Source organism: Furipterus horrens, unplaced genomic scaffold (assembly GCF_987537825.1).
Source record: "Furipterus horrens unplaced genomic scaffold, mFurHor1.1.pri manual_scaffold_2, whole genome shotgun sequence".
NCBI classification, from domain to species: Eukaryota; Metazoa; Chordata; class Mammalia; order Chiroptera; family Furipteridae; genus Furipterus; species Furipterus horrens.
Window position 1 is genome coordinate 50,220,929 of NW_028327172.1, and position 22,122 is coordinate 50,243,050.

The 22,122-nt window shown below is 48.1% G+C and overlaps 1 protein-coding gene across 1 annotated transcript in view; it reads right to left on the bottom strand.

The window, feature by feature from the left end:
* Positions 1 to 20,929, bottom strand: part of TENM4 (teneurin transmembrane protein 4) — a 382,101-nt gene extending 361,172 nt beyond the window's left edge. The window contains 2 exon segments of the mRNA XM_090265745.1: positions 17,007 to 17,276; positions 20,638 to 20,929. Of these exon segments, the coding sequence (XP_090121871.1) occupies positions 17,007 to 17,276; positions 20,638 to 20,860 (493 nt within the window). The 5' untranslated portion in view covers positions 20,861 to 20,929.
* Between the last annotated feature and the right edge of the window lie 1,193 nt (positions 20,930 to 22,122).

Sequence of the window (22,122 nt, forward strand, 5' to 3'; positions counted from 1 at the left end):
AATGGAGCCAAAAGAAAATAGCGTGTAATAAGCACCCCCACCCCCTCTTTCCCCTACACCAGCAGAATGTTCTTCCTATCTCCATTTGGCTCTGGAGGCAGGATTTAACCTTTTGATGCCTCTCTCTGAAGCATTTCTGTATTGATACCAACCCAAACTTCATGCAGATCCTGGCTTATGCCTCAGTGTGTGGAGGAAGGGCACTGGTGACATATTTTTGCCAGTTTTCCATGAATCCATAATCTGTCTCTGAACTTTATGCTTCTAGGGTTACATCTGGATTTGGCCCCAAAGATGGGGAATCCTAAGCTCCCTGAACCAAAGTCTTCTGATTCTAACACTCCTCTCCACTAGGTTAAAGAATAGCCTCATTAGACCAAATATCTTTTTACTCATGGGGAAATTATTTAGTAATTATCCTTAAGTCTTTCAACACATTTCAGTTAAGTGCAAAAGCAGAGGCTGTGAGATTTGGATTGATTTTATATACTTTTAAAAATAAACACCAACATAAAGAATGTCATTTCAAAGTCACAGGTTCCTGAAATTACTGCTTAGCAAGAAGGTCAGGACAGGAATACAAACATCCAGCAGAGAGCATCTAGCTAATCAGATTAGAAAGATCAGCATGCTGTGCTGGCAGGGGTGAGGATGGAGTAGGGCGGGGAACCTGAATGTCTGGAGCCTGGGGAGGAGAGATGTAGGGCCCTCAACCAAAGGAGGCAGTGGAGGAAATGTTCTTGGTAATGTCCCTTTTGCCATCCACACGGTTCTTTAGTCTCTAGCTATGCTATTCTTAAATTAGCTGGAGCACCAGGCCTGAAACTCAGAAGAAACACATGGAAACTGGACGGCCTTGCAGGAGATAGACTCAGATTTACATCCTTTTCCACCACTCAGGAGCTCTGTGACTTTGGGCAAGTCCCCTGCCTCTGTGAACCTTAGTTTGCTCATGTTTAAAGTAGGGTCAAAAAGAGCAACCTGCCAGTGTTCTGAAGGTTACACTGTTTCCTGTGTTAAACAGGAATTATCTATCTGTGGCATGTCTGTCTGCAACCCTTAATCCCAGATGTTTCTGTATCTGGGAGCCTGAGTCTACAGATGCTCAGTAATGTGTGTTGAAGTAATGGGGGTACAGGTGTTCTAGGTCGGTGTTTTTTAAAGTATATTTTTTATTACAGAAAAATATACATAACATCAAATTCTTTTAACCCCTTTTAAAGTGTATAATTTGGTGGTATTTTGTACACTCCCAATGTTGTACAACTATTACTACTATCTATTCTAGAACATTCTAATCACCCCCCTCCAAAAACGGCCTGTATTTATTAAACAGTTACTCCTTTTCTCACTTCCTATGGGGAAGCCTATGGTGAGTTTAGCTAAATTCAATACTTTAAAACATTGCTGGTGGATACTATTTTGGTGAGAAGGTTGGCTAGTCAAGTAAGAGTTTATTTCCAGAGCACCCACTGCACATTCACCTGTGTGTGAGACATGGGTAGATGCATTGCAACAGCTCTATCAGGCACGTGAAAGGCTGTGAAAGAGGGTATGAGTGGGGAATGCTTGGTCGGAAACCTGAGTCAATTAAGAGCAGTGAGAGGTAAGGTCAACGAGGTCAGAGAGGTGAGATGGGGGTGCTGGTCTTGATGCATAGAAACTTGAACTTGATGTCCATCAGTAGATGGGTGATAAAACAACTATGGGACATTTACACAGTGGAATACTATTCGGATATAAAAAAAGAAGAAAATTTTACCCTTTTCAACAGTATGGATGGACCTGGAGAACATTATGCTAAGTAAAATAAGCCAGTCAGAGAAAGACAGATGCCAAATGATTTCACTCATATGTGGAATCTAATGAACAGGAAAAAAAAGAAAAAAAAAATGAAAAATGAAGCTTCAGAAACAAAAATAATTAATTTCTTTCAGTAGTGGACCATTTGTTAAATCAAATTGCTCTAATAGAAAGAAAAGAAACTTGGACTTGAGTCCATGCATCAGTGAATGGGGGGCGATCAGTATCTCTCTGCCTGGTGTATCCTGGGAATGATCTAGAAGGAGGGGTGGGAGATATGCACCCCCCACCTGGATAAACCTGAAGTGGGTAGGCCCCAGCCCGGCTGCCAGCGGAGCTGCAGCTGCAGGGAGGCCAGACGTGGAGGCAGGCAGCCATGGACAGTTAATGAGTGATTTATCGGTGCTGCCGCAGAAGCAGCTTCCCTGGGACCTGTTCCTAATTAACAACCACTAACTAGATGATGCCTCTTCTTTATTTTTTTTAAGTTAAAAAAAGGCCCCCAAAGCCTTTCTTCCCCATCTTAATGGAAGAAAAGATTTCACCTTTGCCTGCTGAGTCTAAAATACAACAGGTACTTGACAGAAATCCCCACCCACCCCCTCACTCATGCAGACACACGCAGACGCCCTCACACACAAACCCACACACTCTAAGTCGTGTGCTCCCCACACCCATCACACATTTCCTTCTCCTCTAACATAATGACACTGACTTGTCTAGTCAAACTCACATACTGTCAAGTATATTTTATACCAGAATCACACATGCATATGCATTCCTAACCCCCCCCAATCTTAGCCACATACTCACATGTGCATGTGCGTACACACATATTCTCACACACTCACACCCCTGCTGTTACAGGCAAGGCCACGGGGTCACCCCCACAGTTTCAGGCAGGACGGCAGGGAGCTTCTCTGTGGCATACACATCTCCCGTGAAAGGGCTCATTCATGTACAAGGGGCTGAAGTTTGGGTGCCTGGAGACATCTTGCTTGGCTATGGGGTGGTGTGAGCCAGGGAGAGGAAAGCAGGGACAGATTCAGGGCCTAGTGGCCCTAGAGTCCAGCATGGAAAGTCACAACTGCATGTCATTCGGACTAAAAGGGTTTCTCCTGCTTAGAGTTCCTAGGACACTGAGCAGCTGCAAACCCACATGGGAGCCAGGCTGCTGGGTGGTACGGAGGCCAGAGTGCCTGGGATGGTGGCTGGAACTGAAAAGGCATCTATTGTGGATTGAATTGACTTCCACCAAAACAGAGATGTTGAATTCTGCTCTAGACTGAATGTTTGTGTCCCTGGAGTTCATATGTTGCAATCCTTAACCCCGTTGTGATGGCGTCAGGAGGTGGGGCGTTTGGGAGGTAATTAGGTCATGAGTGTGGAGTCTTCATGAATGAGACTAGTGCCCTTATTAGAGAGACCCTGGAGAGCTCTGTCACCCTTCTGCCAAGTGAGGACCCAGTGAGAAGAAGCAGGGAGCGGCCCTCACCAGATGCTGAATCTGCCATCACCTTGCTTTTGGACTTCCAGCCTCCAGAATTGTGAGAAATAAATGTTTGTTGTTTAAGGCAATCAATGGTCTATAGTACTTTTGTTACATCAGCCCGAACAGACTAAAAAAGTCCTGACACCCAGCACCTCAGAACATGACCTTAATTGGAGATAGGGTCATTATAGATGTAATTAGTTAAGATGAGGTGAAACCAGAGTAGGATGGTCCCCTAATTTAATATGACTGGTAGCCTTATAAGAAAACAGCCATGTGAAGACAGGGACATACAGGGACAATGGGATGTGGTGATGAAAGCAGAGATAGGAGTGATGCAGCTACAAGCCAAGGAATACTGATGACTGCTGGCAAACCATCAGGAACCAGGAAGAAGCAAGAAAGGATTCCCCTACAGGTGTCAGAGGGAGCATGGCCCCAATGATGCCTTGATTTTGGACTTCTAGCTTCTAGAACTGTGACACAAATTTCTGTTGTTTTAAGGTACTCTGTTAGAGCAGCCACAGGAAACAAATCCAGGGAGGAGTATTAGCTCCCTTCTCCTGCTTGCTCTTTCTGAGCCTCAGCCTAGTACTCTGAAATGCTGGCGTGTTCATTCATCACACCCATTCGAAATGATACATGTTTACAGACATTCATGTGCCAGGTCTTGATTACACTGAGATAGATAAATAAACCGCAGTCCTGCCTACAGCTACACAGATCTGTGAAAACATTTCTAGATAAATACAAAACAGAACACGGAAAGAAAAATGCCTCTAGCCAGGGGACCAACTTAAACAGGTCTTCAAATCCTGCCCCCACCCAATCCATTAAACTTGCTGCATCTCAGAAGGGGATGGCGAGGCTGGCCATCCCTGCCACTTGAAAGATTCACCCCAGCTTTTGAGTTATAGATGTTGAGTTTCATTAAGACATTGTCATGATGGAAGACGAGATTAATCAATAGTGGGCAGCTCTTTTTCATATTAATTAGCCAACTGTGCAGGCATGAAAAATAGATCCAGCTCAGCCTCATTCTCTGGGGTTGCCAGATGGGCTCATTGTGCCAGTCAGGACAGCAGTTCCCAGCAACTGCTGCACCCATGACATTTTTGTGGTCCCCCAAACTCCCTGTCTCCTTAGTGGGTCTGGGTCCTTGTCTTTTGACTTTGGATGAGAGAGAGAGAGAGAGAGAGAGAGAGAGAGAGAGAGAGAGAGAGAGAGAGAGAGAGAGAGGCAGCTCCAGTTCCTGATAGCCAGGCACTGGCCCAGCACTCTCAGCGAGACCATGTTTTCTCCTGTTAAATATAAGCAACTTCATGTGACAACTTCTGACGGGCAGGCAGCTCTGCCACCCTAATGGGTCAAGATGAAGGCTAGGCCACTCACAAGCATGTCTGAGCTCAGAAAATAACAAGAACATTGTCCAAGCCAAAAAAGGACCAAATTGCCCCCTATCCTGGTTAATATGAGTGATCGTGATTCCTTTTTCATTCACAACTTTAACCTCACTCCATTCTTCCTGCTTCCTACATAGGATTTATTAAGACACCCAGGCACAGAATAAGTCCCACTTCCTGATGCTGTCCAATCCAGGACAAAGCTCTGCTTCTTCTTTGAACCCATCCCCAAATCACCTAATACAAGGTTGAACCCTGAATACCTTTTCTGACACCTTTTCCGGAGACATCAACGACCTCCGCACGGTGTACATTCTGCAACCTCACTGCAGAGTCAATAAACCCCCCTGGGTCCAACAACAGGTGAGTTCCTGATGGTCTCTGGCTGGAGAACATCAAAGGGTTTTGCTGTTATGCCGCCCTAGCAGAGGCTGATTTAGGATACAGGGAGTCTGTGACTTTTCCACATCTGTGCACCAGGTAAAGCTTTCTCTCCTACCTTACTTTCCATATCAAATAGGCATTCTGGACCCACAGCTTCCTCCTTTGCCATTGGAACTCCTGAAAATTGTCTTCCAGTCTTGACAGGAGCGAGAGACCACTGTGGCAGACATTCCTGGTCCTGTGGTGCCGTCCCAGCGCTCCCGACACGGGGTTCTTGGGAATCATTTTATTCAGTTGCTGAAGCAGGGCCAGGTTTCTTCTGCTGGGTCTGTGACCGCTGGCCACCCGGGGTCGTTCACAGCACTCACATAACACTGCAGGATACTGCCTAGGTACGTGTCTGCCTGCTTCATATCAGGAACCCCTGGGGCCAGAGGCCATGCCTGCTTCACCTCAGCATTCATGCAGCTTAGTGTTGCTGAAGGTTGCCGATGGCTCCATGCATGTACACAGCACCTGCTCAGTCACTTAGCCTGCTTCCCCCAGCCCCAATTCATCCACACTGCTATAGACCAGGAGGTAGCATGGCACCACCGTGAGATCATTTCAAATGCCTTTCTTCTTCCCGTGAGAGAGGCATCGTTTCATTGTCTCTTTTTTATTACCAGCACCAACCGTGAGCTTTCTTTATCAAGCAATTTCTTATAGGTAAAGTTTATAATCACGTTATAGGTGTTACCGCATGAAAGACAGAGAGAGGAGAAAGGACTACACAGCTGAGCGGTATACCCTGGGTGCTCTGCCTGGGCTACTCACGAGTGAAACCAGAGGACCGTACAGGAGGCTCGTATGGGAAAGCAGGCCTGAGACAGCCACCTCAGAAAGGTTGGCTCTCAGCTGGCGTCTGGGAACTTGGCGGGGAAACAGTTCCTTATCTGACATAGAACTTCCCCTAAATGATTAGGGGCTTATTGTGCCTACATTGTATGTATGAATAACGAGGTTTATGCTAAATACCTGCTTTCCTTCTGAGAGTCTGGAATTTTGGCACATTAGGCAGAAGGTACCTGTGTGCCCAGCCCCCTGATAAAATCTTTGGGCAGGGGGTCTCCCTTGACCTTTCCTGGTGGACAGTACTTTGCCTCATAACTCTGCTGGAGGAATCAGGGGCATCCCGTGTGACGGGCGAGGCCTCTTGGAGCAGGTGCCTGGTTTCCTCCAAACTCCGCCCTCTGCACACTTTTCCTTTACTGGTTTGCTTTGTATCCTTTTGCCCTAATCATAGATCTTACCCTTGAGTCCCACTGTATGCTCAGTGACTCACTGAGCCTTCAATACCCCTGGCACAGTGTTCAGTGCGAAGATCAATTCAAAGTCAGGGTGTGGGCTCAGGTGCCCTGGACCAGGGAGATGATGTGATCAGTTACGAAATGTTGGATCCTAAAGGACACTGTGAGCTATTACACAGTCCCTAAATGTGAGTGATAATGGCCCAATACCAGAGGAGACTCTTGAAGAGCCCTTTACATGTAGCTGGGGGAAAAAAATGGCACACTATATTCTCCAAATAAGGTGCATCTTTTAGCACTATGGACTCTAGTGTTGAGGTAATAAATTATTGAAAGTTGTGAATGTAGGTAGAAAGAAGGGTAAATCCTTTGGGCTTAGGCAGTGTAAGGCAGCAGGCTGAGGGAGGGGCCTGAGGAGCCTCCCTTCCAACATGCTAACTTCTAACCGAGCCCTCGTGGCTCTGGTTTGAAAAGCCTTCCTCTGAGTTTTCACAGCCCACTTCACACCCATGATGCTTCTTGCTCCTGCCACCCTGGGAAGCAGTGCGAATGGCAAACCATTTCCCTTGAATTATACCACACTTTGAACCTGGTTTGTTCCATATGATTATTTCCTTCTTGGAAGCACACTCAGGAAAGCACTTTGTTCGGTAGTTAAGGTCCTACAAAGCAGAGCCCAGCAGACTCATTTAGGAGCCAGGCTGCTGAGCAGGAGTGGAAAGAAAAATCCTCTTCAGTGTTTGGAACATGAAGGGTTTGGCTCTTTTTTTGAAGAGATGCTTCTTCCTGAACAGATAGCCTGGGCTGAGATCCTTCTCCCACAGACTGGGAGAAACTGGCCTGAAGACAACCAGGCCTGCTGGAGTCTTTTTAGACTTGGCCCTGCTAGCTGGGGATTCATCTTTGGCAGAAAGAGCTAGGCTGATCGGCAGCCAGATGGAGTTATGGATAGCCGTGCCCAGTGTGGGGTCAGGGGAACTGGGGGTGGAATCCCATCTCCACCCCTTTGCGGCTGTGTGATCTCAGAGCACGTCCGAACAGTGATGAGGCTGGTCTTTACCTCACAGGTGGTTGCAAGTGTTAAACAAAATGTGAAAACTCCCTGTAAATCACAGAACGCTGTACAAACAGCAGATGCCTATGCAGCGCTTCCTATGTACCAGGCACTGTTATAGGTGCTTTAACTCTCTGAGCTCAGCTGATCCATATAATTACACTATGAGGGAGACAATAGGGTTATCCCCATCTTATAGGTAAGGAAACTGAGGCGTTGACATATTAAGAAACATGCCTGTGTAACACAAGGTAACACAGCTAATAAGTGGAAAAGCATGTGAGTTCCTTAGTGCTTTTGTTCTTCTTTTGAGGGGAAAGTCTGACAAATCAACACCTCTTTAACCCACAGAAGCATTGGGGGCAGTCACTCCAACAGTTTTGCATTCCTGTCTCCATGAGGCTGGGCTAAGAGCTGTGGACTGCAATAACCCCATGGGAGGAATCAGCTTTGTGATGGCCTGGCTGGGGCCTGTGTCAGTCAGCTAGAGTTGCCATAACAAAACACCGCAGACCGGGTGACTCAAACAACAGACATTTATTCTCTCGTGGTTCTGGAGGGTGCCAGCATGGTTGGGTTCTGGTGAGGACTCTCTTCCCAGCCAGTTAAAGAGAGATTGCTCTCTCTCCCTTCTTCTACCTATAAAGACACTAATTCCCTCATGAGAGTCCACCCTAATTACCTCCCGACGGCCCCTTCCCAATTCCCATCATCACATCAGGGGTTAGAGATTCAACCCAGGAATGTCAGGAGGGACACTGGTCTCTCCATAGGGAGGGGCCCCAATTTCATCATGCATAACATGGGAAAAACAAACTCTTAGAGACTGATGTCCTCGTCTGAATCAGGAAAGGTATTTTGCCACCTCTGACCTCTCCCTGCTTAAACCTTTCCCGTGGATCCTATGATCTTTGGGAGCAAGACCGAACTCTTGAATCAGCATTTCAGACGTGTCCTCTAAGGAAGCTCTGGCATTTCCTCCAGAGCCCACACAGCTGGAAGTCAGACCTAAGGCTTCTGACCGCCCATTTAACACTCCTTTTCTTCACCATCTCTGCTCCTGACCACCAGAAGAAGTTGCGCCTGTCACTTTGGGAAGAGTTTGGGGGAGGGTCTGGTCTTCTCTGAGGCCTCTCCCCAAAAGAGGTATTTTGTGGGGTTTGTACTGAGCCTAGCTCCAGAGAGCCTATGGGAGATCACTGTCACCCTCCCTGCACTAGGCTTCATGGGTCAAACCCACGTGAACTTCCAGCAGCCCTTCCTCACACCTTGCTGCACGTGCTCTCCTTCCAGCCCCAGGTCTAGGGAAAGAGGGTCATTTCCATATTTTGGTTAGTCTGCCTGGGTTGATGAGTGCGAGATTAAATTTGTGATAAGGATCCATGGGTTGGGGGACAACTTAGCTGCATATGGTGCTCAGGATTCCTCTCCAACTGCCTTTGTGCTAAGTGGAGAGGTTCAGCTGGTTATATGAACTGAGGTTATTACTCCTTCAGCTTCTGCAGTCTCCTAGGTCAGCTCTGCCTGTTTGGGGTTGGGGGTGGGGGCTTTTCCTGCTGTCCTCACAGCTCATAACTAACCTAAGGCTTAGCAGTCACCCCAATGGCCATTGATATAGTTCTGTTTATTACACAAAGCACGTGACCTTGGCCAAGTCCATCTAATCCCAGAGCTCAGCTCCATCACCTGAATCATGAGGCCCTGCCCAGATATACACTCATTCTCAGTAGGGCCCCTAAAATACTATGTCAATAGTTTTGGACAAGACTATGACATCAGGAATCACAGAATCATTAAGCTGAGAAGGTTCTTGAAGGAAAGGCATTAATATTCACAAGGTTCTGCTATAGGCCAGGCACCATCTTTTAAACATTTTTTAAAACTGAACTCCGCAATATGAAATACACTGTATGTGGTGACCTAGTATAGGTGGTGTGTAAAGTGTAACTAAAATAAAAATTTACAAAATAACACTATGTACTGTGTACTTTATTCTGTTCCCCTTTATTTCATTTATTATTTTAAACGATGGTGCTGAGCCACAGCATTGGTTTCAGGATCAGTTACGATGCACAGTCTGGAAAATGTAGTACTGGGTCTTTCATGAGCACAATTGCCTTTCATGCTCATTACACCTGTAGGAGGTAGGCATGTATTCATTTTCATGTTGCAAAGGAAGAGAGTGAGGAGTCTCAGTGAGGTTCAATAATCTGCACAAAATCACGCAATTCCTGAGTGGCAGAGCTGGAATTCAGAGTTTGACTCCAAAGTCCATTCTCCTTCAGAGTTATCTTGCTGCCTGAGATTCCAATGACTCCCATTAAGATAATGACGACATTAATGTCCAGAGAGGGGAAGTGACTTGTTCCAGGTTACAGTGCTAACACAGCCCCAAATGGAAATCAGATTCTTCCCTAGACTCTACACACCCAGCACTGGAATGAGGCTCTTGTGGGTAGGAAGCAATTTTTTCCATCATCAGTTAGTCTGTTCTTCCCTGAAGTCATCCTGGGCTAGATGAAGTTGAAAGAGGCCCAGGAGTCACTCTCCCTGGACAAAGCTGAGCTCATTGATGGGGAAAAAAAATGCCTTGCAAATGTCTTCCGGTAGGAAGTTTGACATTGTGCACATCATTGCTTCCATTGGAATTGAAAGCCATGTTAGCTCAAATTAAAAGCAAAACTGGTTTGCTGCACCTCTGCACACACAGCGGGTCCTAACCTAGTTTCGAGAATGCAATCTATCTTTAGTGGAGCTCTGAATCTCCATCCCTTTTCTGCCTCCCAGTACAGAAGCAGGGTGCCCTTGTACTAGCTCGGACTCGCCCACCAGGGGGCGCAACAGAACTCGCCAGTGGGGAGTGGATGTGGGATATGTTTAAAAGGGTTCTGTATATTTTACCACACTAACAACAGCCACAAAATCAGCATGTCATCTCCCTTCCTCGAAGTGTTGTGTGAGCCTGTACTACATTTGTGAGGTGTCTGGTCTGGTCCTTAATTCATGTTAGCTATTAATATTAATTTTTTTAAGTGCTGCGGGATGACAGCAAAAGGAGCCATCCGTTTTGCCCTGAGGGTGCAAAGGCTCATTTCTTCATTCCATTCATGGCATGCATCTGCGCTTGAAGGCCAAGTAGGAGTCCACTGAGCAAAAGGGATCTGAGAGGCATTCCTGGCCGTTGCTCAAGCCAACACTTGGCGGCGTGAAGAGGCATGGTGGGTTTGGGGACTAGTGAGGATTTACTCAGACCTTGGATCCCAGAGGCACACTGAGAAATTCACTTAGGAAAGAAACAACAACACAGAATCACAGTTACCCCCAAATTATCAAGCAGCCTGGGTGTCAAAAGGGAAATTACCGGTTAACCTAATTAGGCAGCCAAATTGCTTATCCACGTCAGAAGATTAGGTGAGCATCTCTAAAGCACAGAGAGAAAGAAGCTCATTACCAGGTGAACTCAATTTATCCTCTATCCTCCCTGGCTCCATGCTCATGAGACTTGGTTTTAAAAGTCTATCAGAAGGCCTATCATTAATTCTCTAAGTGGCCAGAATCCTGCAGCTGCCAAGCCAGTGTACATATGGGACAGGAAGCCAGGCTCCCTTAGCTGAAGAGAACTTAACTCTTAACCTTTTCCCACTTTCTAGCCAAGGAAACTAAGATCCAGGGAAAGCAGGTGACCTGCTGATGATGGCACACCTAGTAAATGGGAGAGCCAGGCTAAGTCCAGATCTGTCCCACTCCAGCGTCCATTGTCTTTATTGACCACTGCCCTCTACAGTTTATTCTGTAGAAATTGGTTTGTATTAGCTTAACGCATACAATATATATAATCTGAGAGATGATTCTAGCTGTTTCCAAAACATAAACTTTTGTCAATATTAGAAAGTTCCAGAGAACAAACTGAATCCATATCCTGTCAGAGCTGATCAGGAGCTAGAGACCATACCAGGCCACTCTCAAATTGTGATGTGCTAGAGAGAGGATGTTTAAAAGTTGTGAGATTTAAGAGAAAAATTCCAGCCAGAGGTACCTGAGAAGGTTCCATGGAAGAAGTGCTGGTCCCTGGGTTTTGAGTAGTGGGAAAGACTTAAACAGGTAAAGAGAAGGAAGAAAGAGGATTCCGTGTGACAAAGGCATGGAGCTGGACAAATTTAAGTTGTGTCCCATGAGGTTTGAACATCGGTGTGTGACTGAAACTATGGGGGCAGGGTGTGCTGGAAGGCAAGTTAGGTAGATTGTCTGTCTTTTAACAAGAATTTGTTGAACACCAACCATGTGCCAGCTACAGTTTTAGGTACTGGGATTCCAGCATGATCATCACAGACAAACCTGCCCACTCCTCCATGGGGAGTGTGATGATGAACAAATTTAACAACTAAATTATGCAGGATGTTTCAAGATGACAAGTGTTATGGACGAGGGGATAGGGGATGCCAGGGTGAGAGAGGGGTTGCAGTTCTAAACATGGTAGCCAGGGAAGGGTTCACTGATACACTTACATTTGGGGTTGGCGAGGGAGAGAGTGCTGAGGACGTCTGGAGGAAAAGCGATCTTGGCAGAGGAAGGACAGGTTCAAGAGACCTGGCTTGTCTGAAAAGAGGCAAGGAGGCCAGTGTGGCCACCATAGGGGAGGAGGTCAAAGAAGTGGTGGGGAGTAGAAGTGCCTGTGGGCCATTGCTCAGGGGGCCAAGGGAGTGACAGGGTCTGACTAATTCTTGGACAGGGTCATAGTGGAAGCTGTACTGAGCTCTAGTGGGCTATGTTGAAGTAGGGGTTACTGCAGAAATCCAGGAGACAGGACGGGGGCTCAGGCCAGGAGGAGACATGGAGGCAGCAGGGGTGGGATCAGTGCCTGGTGAAGGGAATGGGTTGCCTCTTCCTTGATGCTTGTAGGGCCTTGTTAGCAGTGAGGAAGACCTCAATACTCTTAGGTTCTATGACCAAAATGGGCTCCCAGGTGCTCGTAGGGGAGGGTGTACATCTCTACTCTCTCTTTCTTAGTTCACGGCCTTGGTCGTGAACCACACCCCTGTCCATTTCTCATACCATCCTCCATCCTGCTGCTGATCATCTTGGCTTCTGATCTCGCTACCCAGCTCCCACTCCCAGCCTTGCATTACCTCCCACATGAGACACATGGTACCATCTTATTCTTTTTGTTATAATCTTGACTTCCCTTGGGTGGTAATCCTAGCCCTTCCTTCTGCTCACCTGCCTTGTACTGCCTTGGGGAAGTCTGACCTGGGGCCTACTCGCCACAGCACCACCTCTGCTGGCATTTCACAATGGGGGAGCCAGTTTGTAACAGCCAGTCCTGGCTGGGTTGAACCATTTTTAAGCGTATGTACAATTCAGTGGCATTAAGTGCATTCACATTGTTGTGCAACCGTCACTACTAGCTCATCTGCAGAACTTTCTCATCATCCTAAACTGAAACTTTGCACCCATTAACCACTAACACCGCATTCCTCCCTCTCCCATCCCTGGGTAACCACCAGCATGTTGTTTCAGGAAACTGTGACTGGGGGAGGTGAGGGGATTTGCCCAAGGTTTCAGAGCTGGGACACGGCATGGCCAGGATTTCAGCCCAGGTGTCCTCACTAGCTTTGACTGAAACCACTGTGCTTTCCCCTCTGTGACACCGCCCGCTACCTCTCTGTTACAGACTGGGCCACAAGGCTGTCATATCACCACCTCCTGGATATTCATCTAGAACCTCCATTCTAGAATAATGCCTGGTATACTCAGGAGCTTAGTGTAGTTGTAGAACAAGTTACAGAACGAACCTACAAAAGAGACACTGTGTCATCCTGACCCTGTGGGTGAAAACGGAACTCACAGTGCAACCTTTGCTTTCTTACAAAACATTTATTGAGTGCCAACTGTGTACATGGCATGATGGCAGCTCTTCTTCACCACTCTCCAGCCTGCAGGCCACAGTCAGCAGGAAAGGCCAGAGTAGGGCTGGCTCTGCCTGGCGGCCCTGAGGAGGAAGATTTGTGTTTACATTACCCAGTCAATTCTGTATTTATTTTGGATATTAAGCAGTGACATAAAAGCTGCTGACATTAACCTTCAGGGGCAGAAATTGGCTTTAATGGACCCCATAAAAGTTATTATTGATGGCAGCTGCATGCAGCATCCCCGTGACCTCAGCAGAAGCCTCCACCACTATCAATACTGTTGACAATTACTATTGACTAATGCAAGGCCGGGCGTGGGTGGAGGCAGAGTCCGGTTCCAGTGGCTGGGAGTTTCTGGGGATTGTGCTTTGCATTTGCATCTTATAAGGAGCTCTGAAACCTGGTCACACATTTTTGGTGGCCTCAGTTGAAAGTCTAACACTCTTGATGATTCAAATGGAGCCGGGCCAAGGGCTCAGAGGTCAGAGAGATCTGAGTTGAAATCCAAGCTTTGCAGACTTAATGACTCACTGGCTGTGCAATGTCTGGTGGGTCAGTTGAGCTTTCTGGAGCTTTAGTTCTCTCTTCCGGGAGATGGAAATACCATAGTGTTATCATGAGGATTCAAGGCAATCAGTTGCATATGTGCAGCAGCTTGACACACAGTAGGCCCTCTACTCCTAAAATGTAGCTACATTGTGATGTGTTGCTTTTCATATTCTATGGAACTGAGTCCTGTTCCGATGGTAAGATCTCAGTTCTTGTCACAGAGAAAGGGGCCAGTAGGATGAATATGAGAGAAAGAGGAGGGTCCGGGGAGGAAGACTAAAGAGGTGAGGGCACAGGGAAGAGAGAGCAAGAGAAAGAATGAGACTGAAGGAGAGCCTGGCTCCAGCTCAACCAGATGAGGCCCATGTGCCCTTCACCTCTCCGAGCCCGTCTTCAGCTATAAGTTGAGGAGACAATGGTGTGAGCAAGAGTACTGTCAACCTCATCAGTGGATAAGAGGGAGGCATTCTTATGGCTCATTTACTGTCAGTGTGAATCACTGTCATTTAGACCTGAGTACAACAAAGCCGTTAATGTACCTTCCAACTGGGAGAAAGCGGACAAGAGCATGGGCACCGTGGAGTGTCTGGGTTTGGGGGATCCAGGTCTGGAAGGATGCAGAGGGTCAGAACCTCTTTGTTAGATTCCAGTGCCCCCCTCCTTCACCTGCCCACCTTCCCTGAGTACAGTGAGGCTTAGAGTGTGGTGGCCAGCACAGCAATGGATAATCAGAAGGAGAGGCGGGCGCGGCCAGGGGAAGCAGGCAGCCATTTCCCTGTCCCCATTATCAAAGGCTGAGGCTCTTCAGGCTCATTGATGTGTCATTATCACCCAACAGAGGCTTAATTGAGCAGCAATTCAGCTCTCAGGGAATACACAATAATGTGGGCGGTGTGTGCCCCACTCTGTCATGACTTTATGAAAAAGTGATCATTTGTCACCATGGCAAGAAGCTTGCTGTAGAGGAAATTCACTAAAACTAGGGTTGTAATAAGAGTAAAGACTTTAGAGTTACACAGGCCAGAGTTCAAGCCCCATCTGGCTAGTCATGTGACCTATGTAGGTTGCTTAATCTCTTGGTGCTGCAGTTCAGGGGTGGGGGGATAATAAAACCTACCTCAAAGGGTTGTGGAGGGAATAAATGAGATCATATCACTAAAGCATTTAGCACTGTGCTTGGGGTCTGACAATCAGCAACAGCTATGAACTGTTCATTCTGTTATTATCCTTTTCTTCTTGTGCACCTTCATCTTAATGTGAGCACGCAGAATTGTAGAATCCTAGATCTGAATGGGCCTGCAGATCACTGAGCTCTGTTATATCCCAAGAGTTCATTAGAACACTGACCCAGGCAGATGCTCTCGGAATAAAGGGTTCTATGCTCAGATCAATTTGGGGAATGTTGCTTCTATTCCTCCTTGGTAATTTATCCATTAGCAGGCACATTAACATATTTTAAAACCTCTGAAAAGTCCTACACAAAGGAAAGTCCTTTAACCCAGTTTCCTACATTATTTGACCACAGAGTAATTCCCCTCCCTCCATCCAAGAACTAGTAATATTCTCACAATACAGTCAATTCTGATTTCATTTAAATCACTTATTTTATAGATGAGGAAACTGAAGTCAGTCTAGAGAAAGGATCTAACTTATCTGGGGTCACACCCCAGGTCAGGGATGGAACAGAAGTGTCCTGTTTTCTAATCAGACATCATTTTCTCTTTACAGGCCTCATGCATCACATTGATTATCTGGTTTGGTGCATGGTGATGGCAGGGAGAGGAGGGGCTGCTGGCTGGGCTTGGGCCTCGGTGCGGAGATAGATGAGGGAGGCAATGGCTCCCCAGTGCACTGGCCCCCTCAGAACACTGGTTTAGGGTCAGGGGAGGCTAACATTGCCAAGCCAGTATCCAGGACCCGCTGTTCTCCCACCAACTCAGACAGGTGCACAGGCTCCCTAGGAAAGCCTCTGCATTATCTGGGAAGGGTGGCAAAATGGATATGGAACTCTGCTGCACCTGACTCTTTAAAGGAGATACATTTCCCAAATTTGATGATGACTTTACCTGGTCTTCTGTTCAATCCCAAATCTGGAATTGTGTTCTGTGTAACCCAGCTAGAACATCCTTTTCAGAGACTAATCTGCTTAAACCTTCAAGTCTGAAGCTAGAGCTGGAAACCAATAGGAGGCCCTTCTGCCAGACTTGGCTCTTGCTGTTCTCATTCAGGCGGCCCTCCTCCGCCTCCCCCTTCCTACCTTTGGGGTCAAAGCACCTGAAGACCCCTCATTGTACTTCCAAGAAGCAAAAGCCTCCCCTAGGCAGAGGGGCTGTCCCAGGTCTCTGCCACCCCCTCTAAATCTTCACTGCCACACTCCAGTAGGACACTCCTCAGTGAAGACTAGGGTCCACACAGCTGCCCAGGGACTGGTGGAACACAAAGCATGAGAGGAAGGGAGACCCCCCTACACACACACACCAGCAGCAGCAAACTTCAGGCTGCAGCTAATTCAGAGCCCCTCAAGTCTGAGAATAAGCAGAAAAATTCTGAAACCAGAGTCCCTTTGGAAGAAGGGGCTGCAGAGATAGGAGTACAATAAGGAGTCCAGAACAGCCAGCACTTTCCCATACCTGCAGATAGGGGAAAGCTAAAGCAAAACTTCAAGTTTTAAGCTACCCTAACATGACAGTTTTTGTTCTGAAGCCATCCTCTGATCAACATAAGATGGTGGGGTGTGGCAGCATCCAGGCGATTGCCCAGGACTGCTGAGCTCCTGCACGCTGAAGTCTGCATGAGCAGGACTCAGGCAGGACCAGTGAGGCTCAAGCCTCAGCATACAAGCTGTGGGGGGTGGGTCCCAGCATCCTCTGGCTCCTCTGCTCCCTCACCCCATAGGCACTTCCCTAATCTGGATAGAAAGAGCAGAGACCCAATCTCTGTCATGTCACCAATTGGTGAGCATTCCATGTGTCTGTGCAAAAAGCTCTCACTTTGACCAAGGAGAGCAAAGCAATTTTCACCAACTTTGCCAGAGCCCCAAGCCATGGAGCACACAATCAATGCTGTAACTAAGACCCAGTCCCACACCCCAGGGGCCCAGCACAGGCCGAGTGAACCACTCACCAGTCTCAGTGTTCTCGTGCTCAGTGTCGGTGAGCGTGAGGTTGGAGTTGGCCCGGCTGGACAGGCAGGAGCTGCGGCCTGACCGTGTGCTCCGGCCCCACAGTCGCACTGGGTGCTCGGGGGACAGCATGGTGTCGGCCTCCACGTCGGCGTCAGATCCGGCCCCCATGGAGTAGCCGCAGCGGGGCAGGCCGATGTCTGTGCGGTACAGGGTCCCGTGAGGCGGCGTCACCTCTCCCAGCCCCAGCTCGCGTAGGGAGAAGTTGGCTCCTGGGAGGAAACCAAGGTGAGTTTGGTTAGGGTGTTGAGAAAGGAGTCTTCCCACCATTAGCCTGACCCCTCATCCCAGGACCCACTGCTGTCCTTTGAGCTCAATGTGCAGCCTCATGCCTCTCCTCTGCGTGGATGCCTGCTCCTGCCCCTTCCCCAACCAGCCGAAATGCTCTACACCCTTTAAGAAAGGGCCAACTCAGATGGCACCTCCTTTCATCCTACACCCTGTGCAGAAGTCACTGATCTTTCTTCTAAAAGTCCCTGTCCCCAGTTACAGAATGAAGGGCCTGACTTCTCCACTGATGATGACCTCAACAGGGCCAGGGACCAGGCCTTACTCATTCCTAAATCTTTGTGCCTAGAAACAAAAAAGAAAAAAAGAAAAAAAATCTGCCCCTTAGAGGGGCCCAATAAATGTCTGCTAAATTAAATGGAGGGCCTTGGGTCTCCTCTTCCAGGTGGGGTAGGGGCATGGCGCTCACCAGCAAGGAGGTTAAAGTCATGAAGTAGTTCCATACTGCTTGGTCAATAACTGATGCCCACGCCTCCTCATGCCCAGTGGCCCCAACCTCTGCTCCGCCTACACCAGCCCCGGCCCTACAATGCCCCCACCCACCATGATGAGATCACCTCCCAGGCTCTCCAGGATGCAGTTACTAAAAGGTTCATGCCAGCAGGCTTGGCACAGAAGGGGCCTCAGGCTGTTTCATGGCCAGTAAGACATTCTGGGTCAGACCAGATGTTAAGTATTTTGGATGGCACCCCTAGGTGCCATAGTCCAGTCTTCTCTCCTCTTCTCTTCTCATTCTAAGTAGAAGAAAACTCCAAATTGGAGCCTAAAGTCTCTCAGTCTCCCCCTGCCCCGCATTGATGCACACTGCACTTCCTGCATGCCCAGTTTGCCTCCCTCTGATGTCCTTTCGCCACCCCTGTCCTGTCCACCCCCCAACTACACCACCCCCATCCCATATTTCTGCTCCTCCAGGCCAGCCCTCTCAAGGGAGACCAGTCACACATTATAAAGAATGACTGCTATGTTAAGTGAAAAATCAAATTTATTTGCAATGAACAGCCCTGGCTGCATTGATTTCCATGTGGCTTGCCCTGCATACTGTTTTAAGCAGCCAGACTCAGTGTCGATATGAGTGAGCCGAGACATCCCAGGACTGGAGAAATGCAATGTGAGGGCTCAGCAATCCTGTTGAGCCATCCCGGTCCCTCTGATGTGTTTGTTTAGATTTATTTTACCAATCATGAGACATACTCCTGTGTGCTTTAAGTCTCTTTGGCCTCTTTCTTGAGGGGTCCAGGACGCAGATTGACATCAAACCTCACTCAACATCTAGCTGTGCAATCTTGGACTGGTGATATCACCTGGGTCTATGCTCTTGTTTTTCAAATGAGGTGATAATCTATGACCTGCTACCCTCAGGATTTTTGCAGATCCAGGGAGGTAATGGGATAGAATACCTTGTAAATGGCAATGCTCATGCTGCCTATGAGATGAGAATGCTTCTTGTTTGTTATTTACAAAGATAAGAAGGGGCTCCTTCCACAGCCTCATATGCTAGGGTGGCATCCAGGCCAAGCTGGACCTGCCAGGGCTCACTGAGCTCTATTAACATGGGCAGGACAGAGCTGAAGAAAAGCTATGATATCATTTTGTCCCACCCCCACAGTGAGACCCAGAGTTGACAATTAGTAGTAGCAGCATTTATGAAGCATCTGCTCTATGCCAGGTACTGTGTCAAGTGCTTTATTTATAGACCTTATTAATTCTGACCATCCTACCATTGCCCAACAGAAGAAGCTGAGAGTAGTAACAGTGGCAGGACCAGAATTCAAATCCAGGTCTAATGCCAGATTTTGAGCTCTTACCCACAAGCCAGGAAAAAGTGGAAGACCTCCCATCTTTCAAGCCCAAGAGGCAGTCTTGCTAACAAGTCAGCTTTCATGTGGATCCAGGCCTGTGGGGGAGGTCACTGTAGGCTGTCAGGCTGTATGGGGGTATGTGTGCACCCAGCTCTTCTTACCTCTATGATCTTGGGCAAATGATTCAGCTTGGTGGTGTTGTAAGTGTTAAATAACAACATCAAAACATATATAAATTACATAGCACCATGCCTGGCTAACTCTGTAGAAGGGGGGTGGACAGGGCAGAATCAGGGAGGGCTGCATGAACCTGCAGGAACTGGTAGGGGCCCATCAGGCATCAAAGAAGGCTCAAGACACTGCAGAGAGAAAAACAGGAAACACAGAGGCACCACGGTAGCGAACATATATCATGGCAGGTGTGGAAAAACGAGCAGTCCAGTGGGTCTGGAGTATGGGTGGTGAAGTGGAGAGGCAGGCGATAAAGTAATCCAAAAAGACAAATGAATATGGGGAAAGTCCTCCTAAGCCAGGTTAAGGAGCTCAGGGCAATGGGGAGTCATTTCCAACTTCACTCCATCTGCAGTGCAGAGAACAGCCCATAGGGGACAGCACTGGGCAAACAGGGTTGTGGTCAAGGGTCCCAGAGAAATGATAGTGGCCTGAACTGGAAAGGTGGCAGAAGCGATGGAGAAAACAGATGAATTTGAAAGGTATTCTGGAGCAGGATGGATAGACTTTAGTAACTATGGTGTGTAGGAAATGAAGGAATGGGAGGTAGGATAGTCTCCAAATTACCAAGTTTTTAGGTCTATCTCAGTAACAGCTTCCAGTCAAGGTCAGGACAGTGCTTGACACAAAAAAGTGCTGCTATGTTTGTTGAATGAATAAATATATGAACAAATGTCAAATCTAATAACAAAGGCTTATTCAGCACTTGGTGGTATCAACTTACCACCTAAACACGTCATCTCATTAGTCCTCATAACAATTCAGTGCAGCCCTGGCTGGTGTGGCTCAGTGGGAGTGCCCACCTGCAAACCAAATGGTCGCCAGTTTGATTCCCAGTCAGGATACATGCCTGGGTTGAGAGCCAGGTTCCCAGTTGGGGGCAAGTGAGAGGCAACCACACATTGATGTTTCTCTCCCTCTTTGTCCTTCCCATCCCCTCTCTCTAAAAATAAACAAATAAAATCTTTTTAAAAATTCAGCGCAGTAGGGAGACCACTCATGCCCATCCAGCAGGTGAGGATGGAGGCTTAAGGAGAGCCTGAGGCTCTGAACTCAAACCCAGGCAGTCCGACAGCACACGGAACCCAGCTCCTAACCACCTCATTACGCCTACGAAGTGGGGGATCATGAAAATGGTGGGACTAAGAATGAACTATAGGGCAGGCTTTGACTGGATACCAGTGCCAAAATAGCAGACTTGGTGTTTACGCGGTGCCCTCGCCCGCCGTGCTGCTGCCCCGCGCTCCGCCCTCACCTGTGCGGCAGAACTCCTCGGCCTCCTGAGGCACCATGTCCTTGATGCGGCTGCCGTAAGCGAGGCGGGCGTCCTGGTCATACGCCTTTAGGGTCTCGCTGGAGCTGTAGGACTTCTGCGGGACCTTGCCCTCCTCGCTGTCCGCGGAGGAGCCGGTGTAGCGGCGCTCGGCGTCGCGGCGCCGGGTCAGCGAGCGGTATGGCTTCCTCTCCTTCACGTCCATGGCCTCCGGCCCACACTCCTCCACATCCACAAACAGAGTCCTCGCCGCACTCAGGGCTGAGTGGTCTGGAGCCAGGGAAACAAGAGAAAGGGCATGAGCTCGAGCCCCGGGAAGCAAAGACAACAGCCCGGTCCATCCTGGACCTCGATTCCGCCTTCAGCCGGCGCAGAAGGGCCTGGGGGCTCCCTCCGAGAGGTGAGGGCACAGCTCCAAGGCCACACAAGCATACAAAGCAACAGGGGTCCTTGCACCCAGAGCCTCTAATGACTAATCCTGTCTTTCTGCTCCTCCGCCTTTTCAGCATGAAGATGCTCAGCCTGTCCCTCCAGTGGTCCGTATCAAGACAGCTAACGAAGTTCGGAGGGCTCTAGTTTCCCTAGTCCCCCTAGACAGGAGTCGCGTGTTTGTTCCATCACGTCTGGGCCGCCGCAGGGCCTGCCACGGAACAGTGGCTCCTTAAGAATTTGTAAACTGAATGACTATATCCATTCATTTTGGGGTAAGCACTTTGCATTCATTATCTCATTAAATCAAATGAGCCAAGGTGTAAACAACCAATCCACACTATCACTACCAGATAATTAATTACTTGCTTATTTTTTGTTTTCTTCCACTAATACATAAACTCCATGAGAGCTTTACTCGTTTTGCTCACTCCTGGTCTGTGGCACCTGGGGTGAGTTCTGGCACACCTAATATGCATTTGTTTAATTAATTGGCCAACCAATCCCCATCTGACAGTGGAGAAAACTGAGGTTCAGAACCTCCTCCAAGATCATGAAGGTGGTAAGTAACAAAGCCAGAACCTGAACCCAGATCTGCTTGGCTCTAAAGCCTGAGCTTTTCCTATGCTGTTATGTCCCCTTCTTCCCACTCTCATTACACAAAAGTGTACTTCCAGCTAGGCTAGCTCTGACTGCCCTGCAGACTGCAGAGCGGACCTCCACACCTCCAGACTCGCATCTCATTGGTGGCACCATCGGCACCATCAGCACCTGGGGAAGCTACAGTGCCTGCCCCGTGCGTCTGGGCGTGGCCAGGGTGTCGCCAGGGTGTCTGATTGGTGGGAAGCTTCTAATCTTTCTTTCTCCTCTTTCCCCCATCTTGACCTTTTTGTCCTAGACTGACATCCCAGGAGTTTTTAAAGCTGCCAAAGCCCCCTCTTTCTCCTTCCAAATGTTTTCGTTTGGCTCTGGGGTAGCCAGTAGAATATCCTGCACAAAGTACGATGAGAGCTCTTATGTTTCTTGACACATACAACC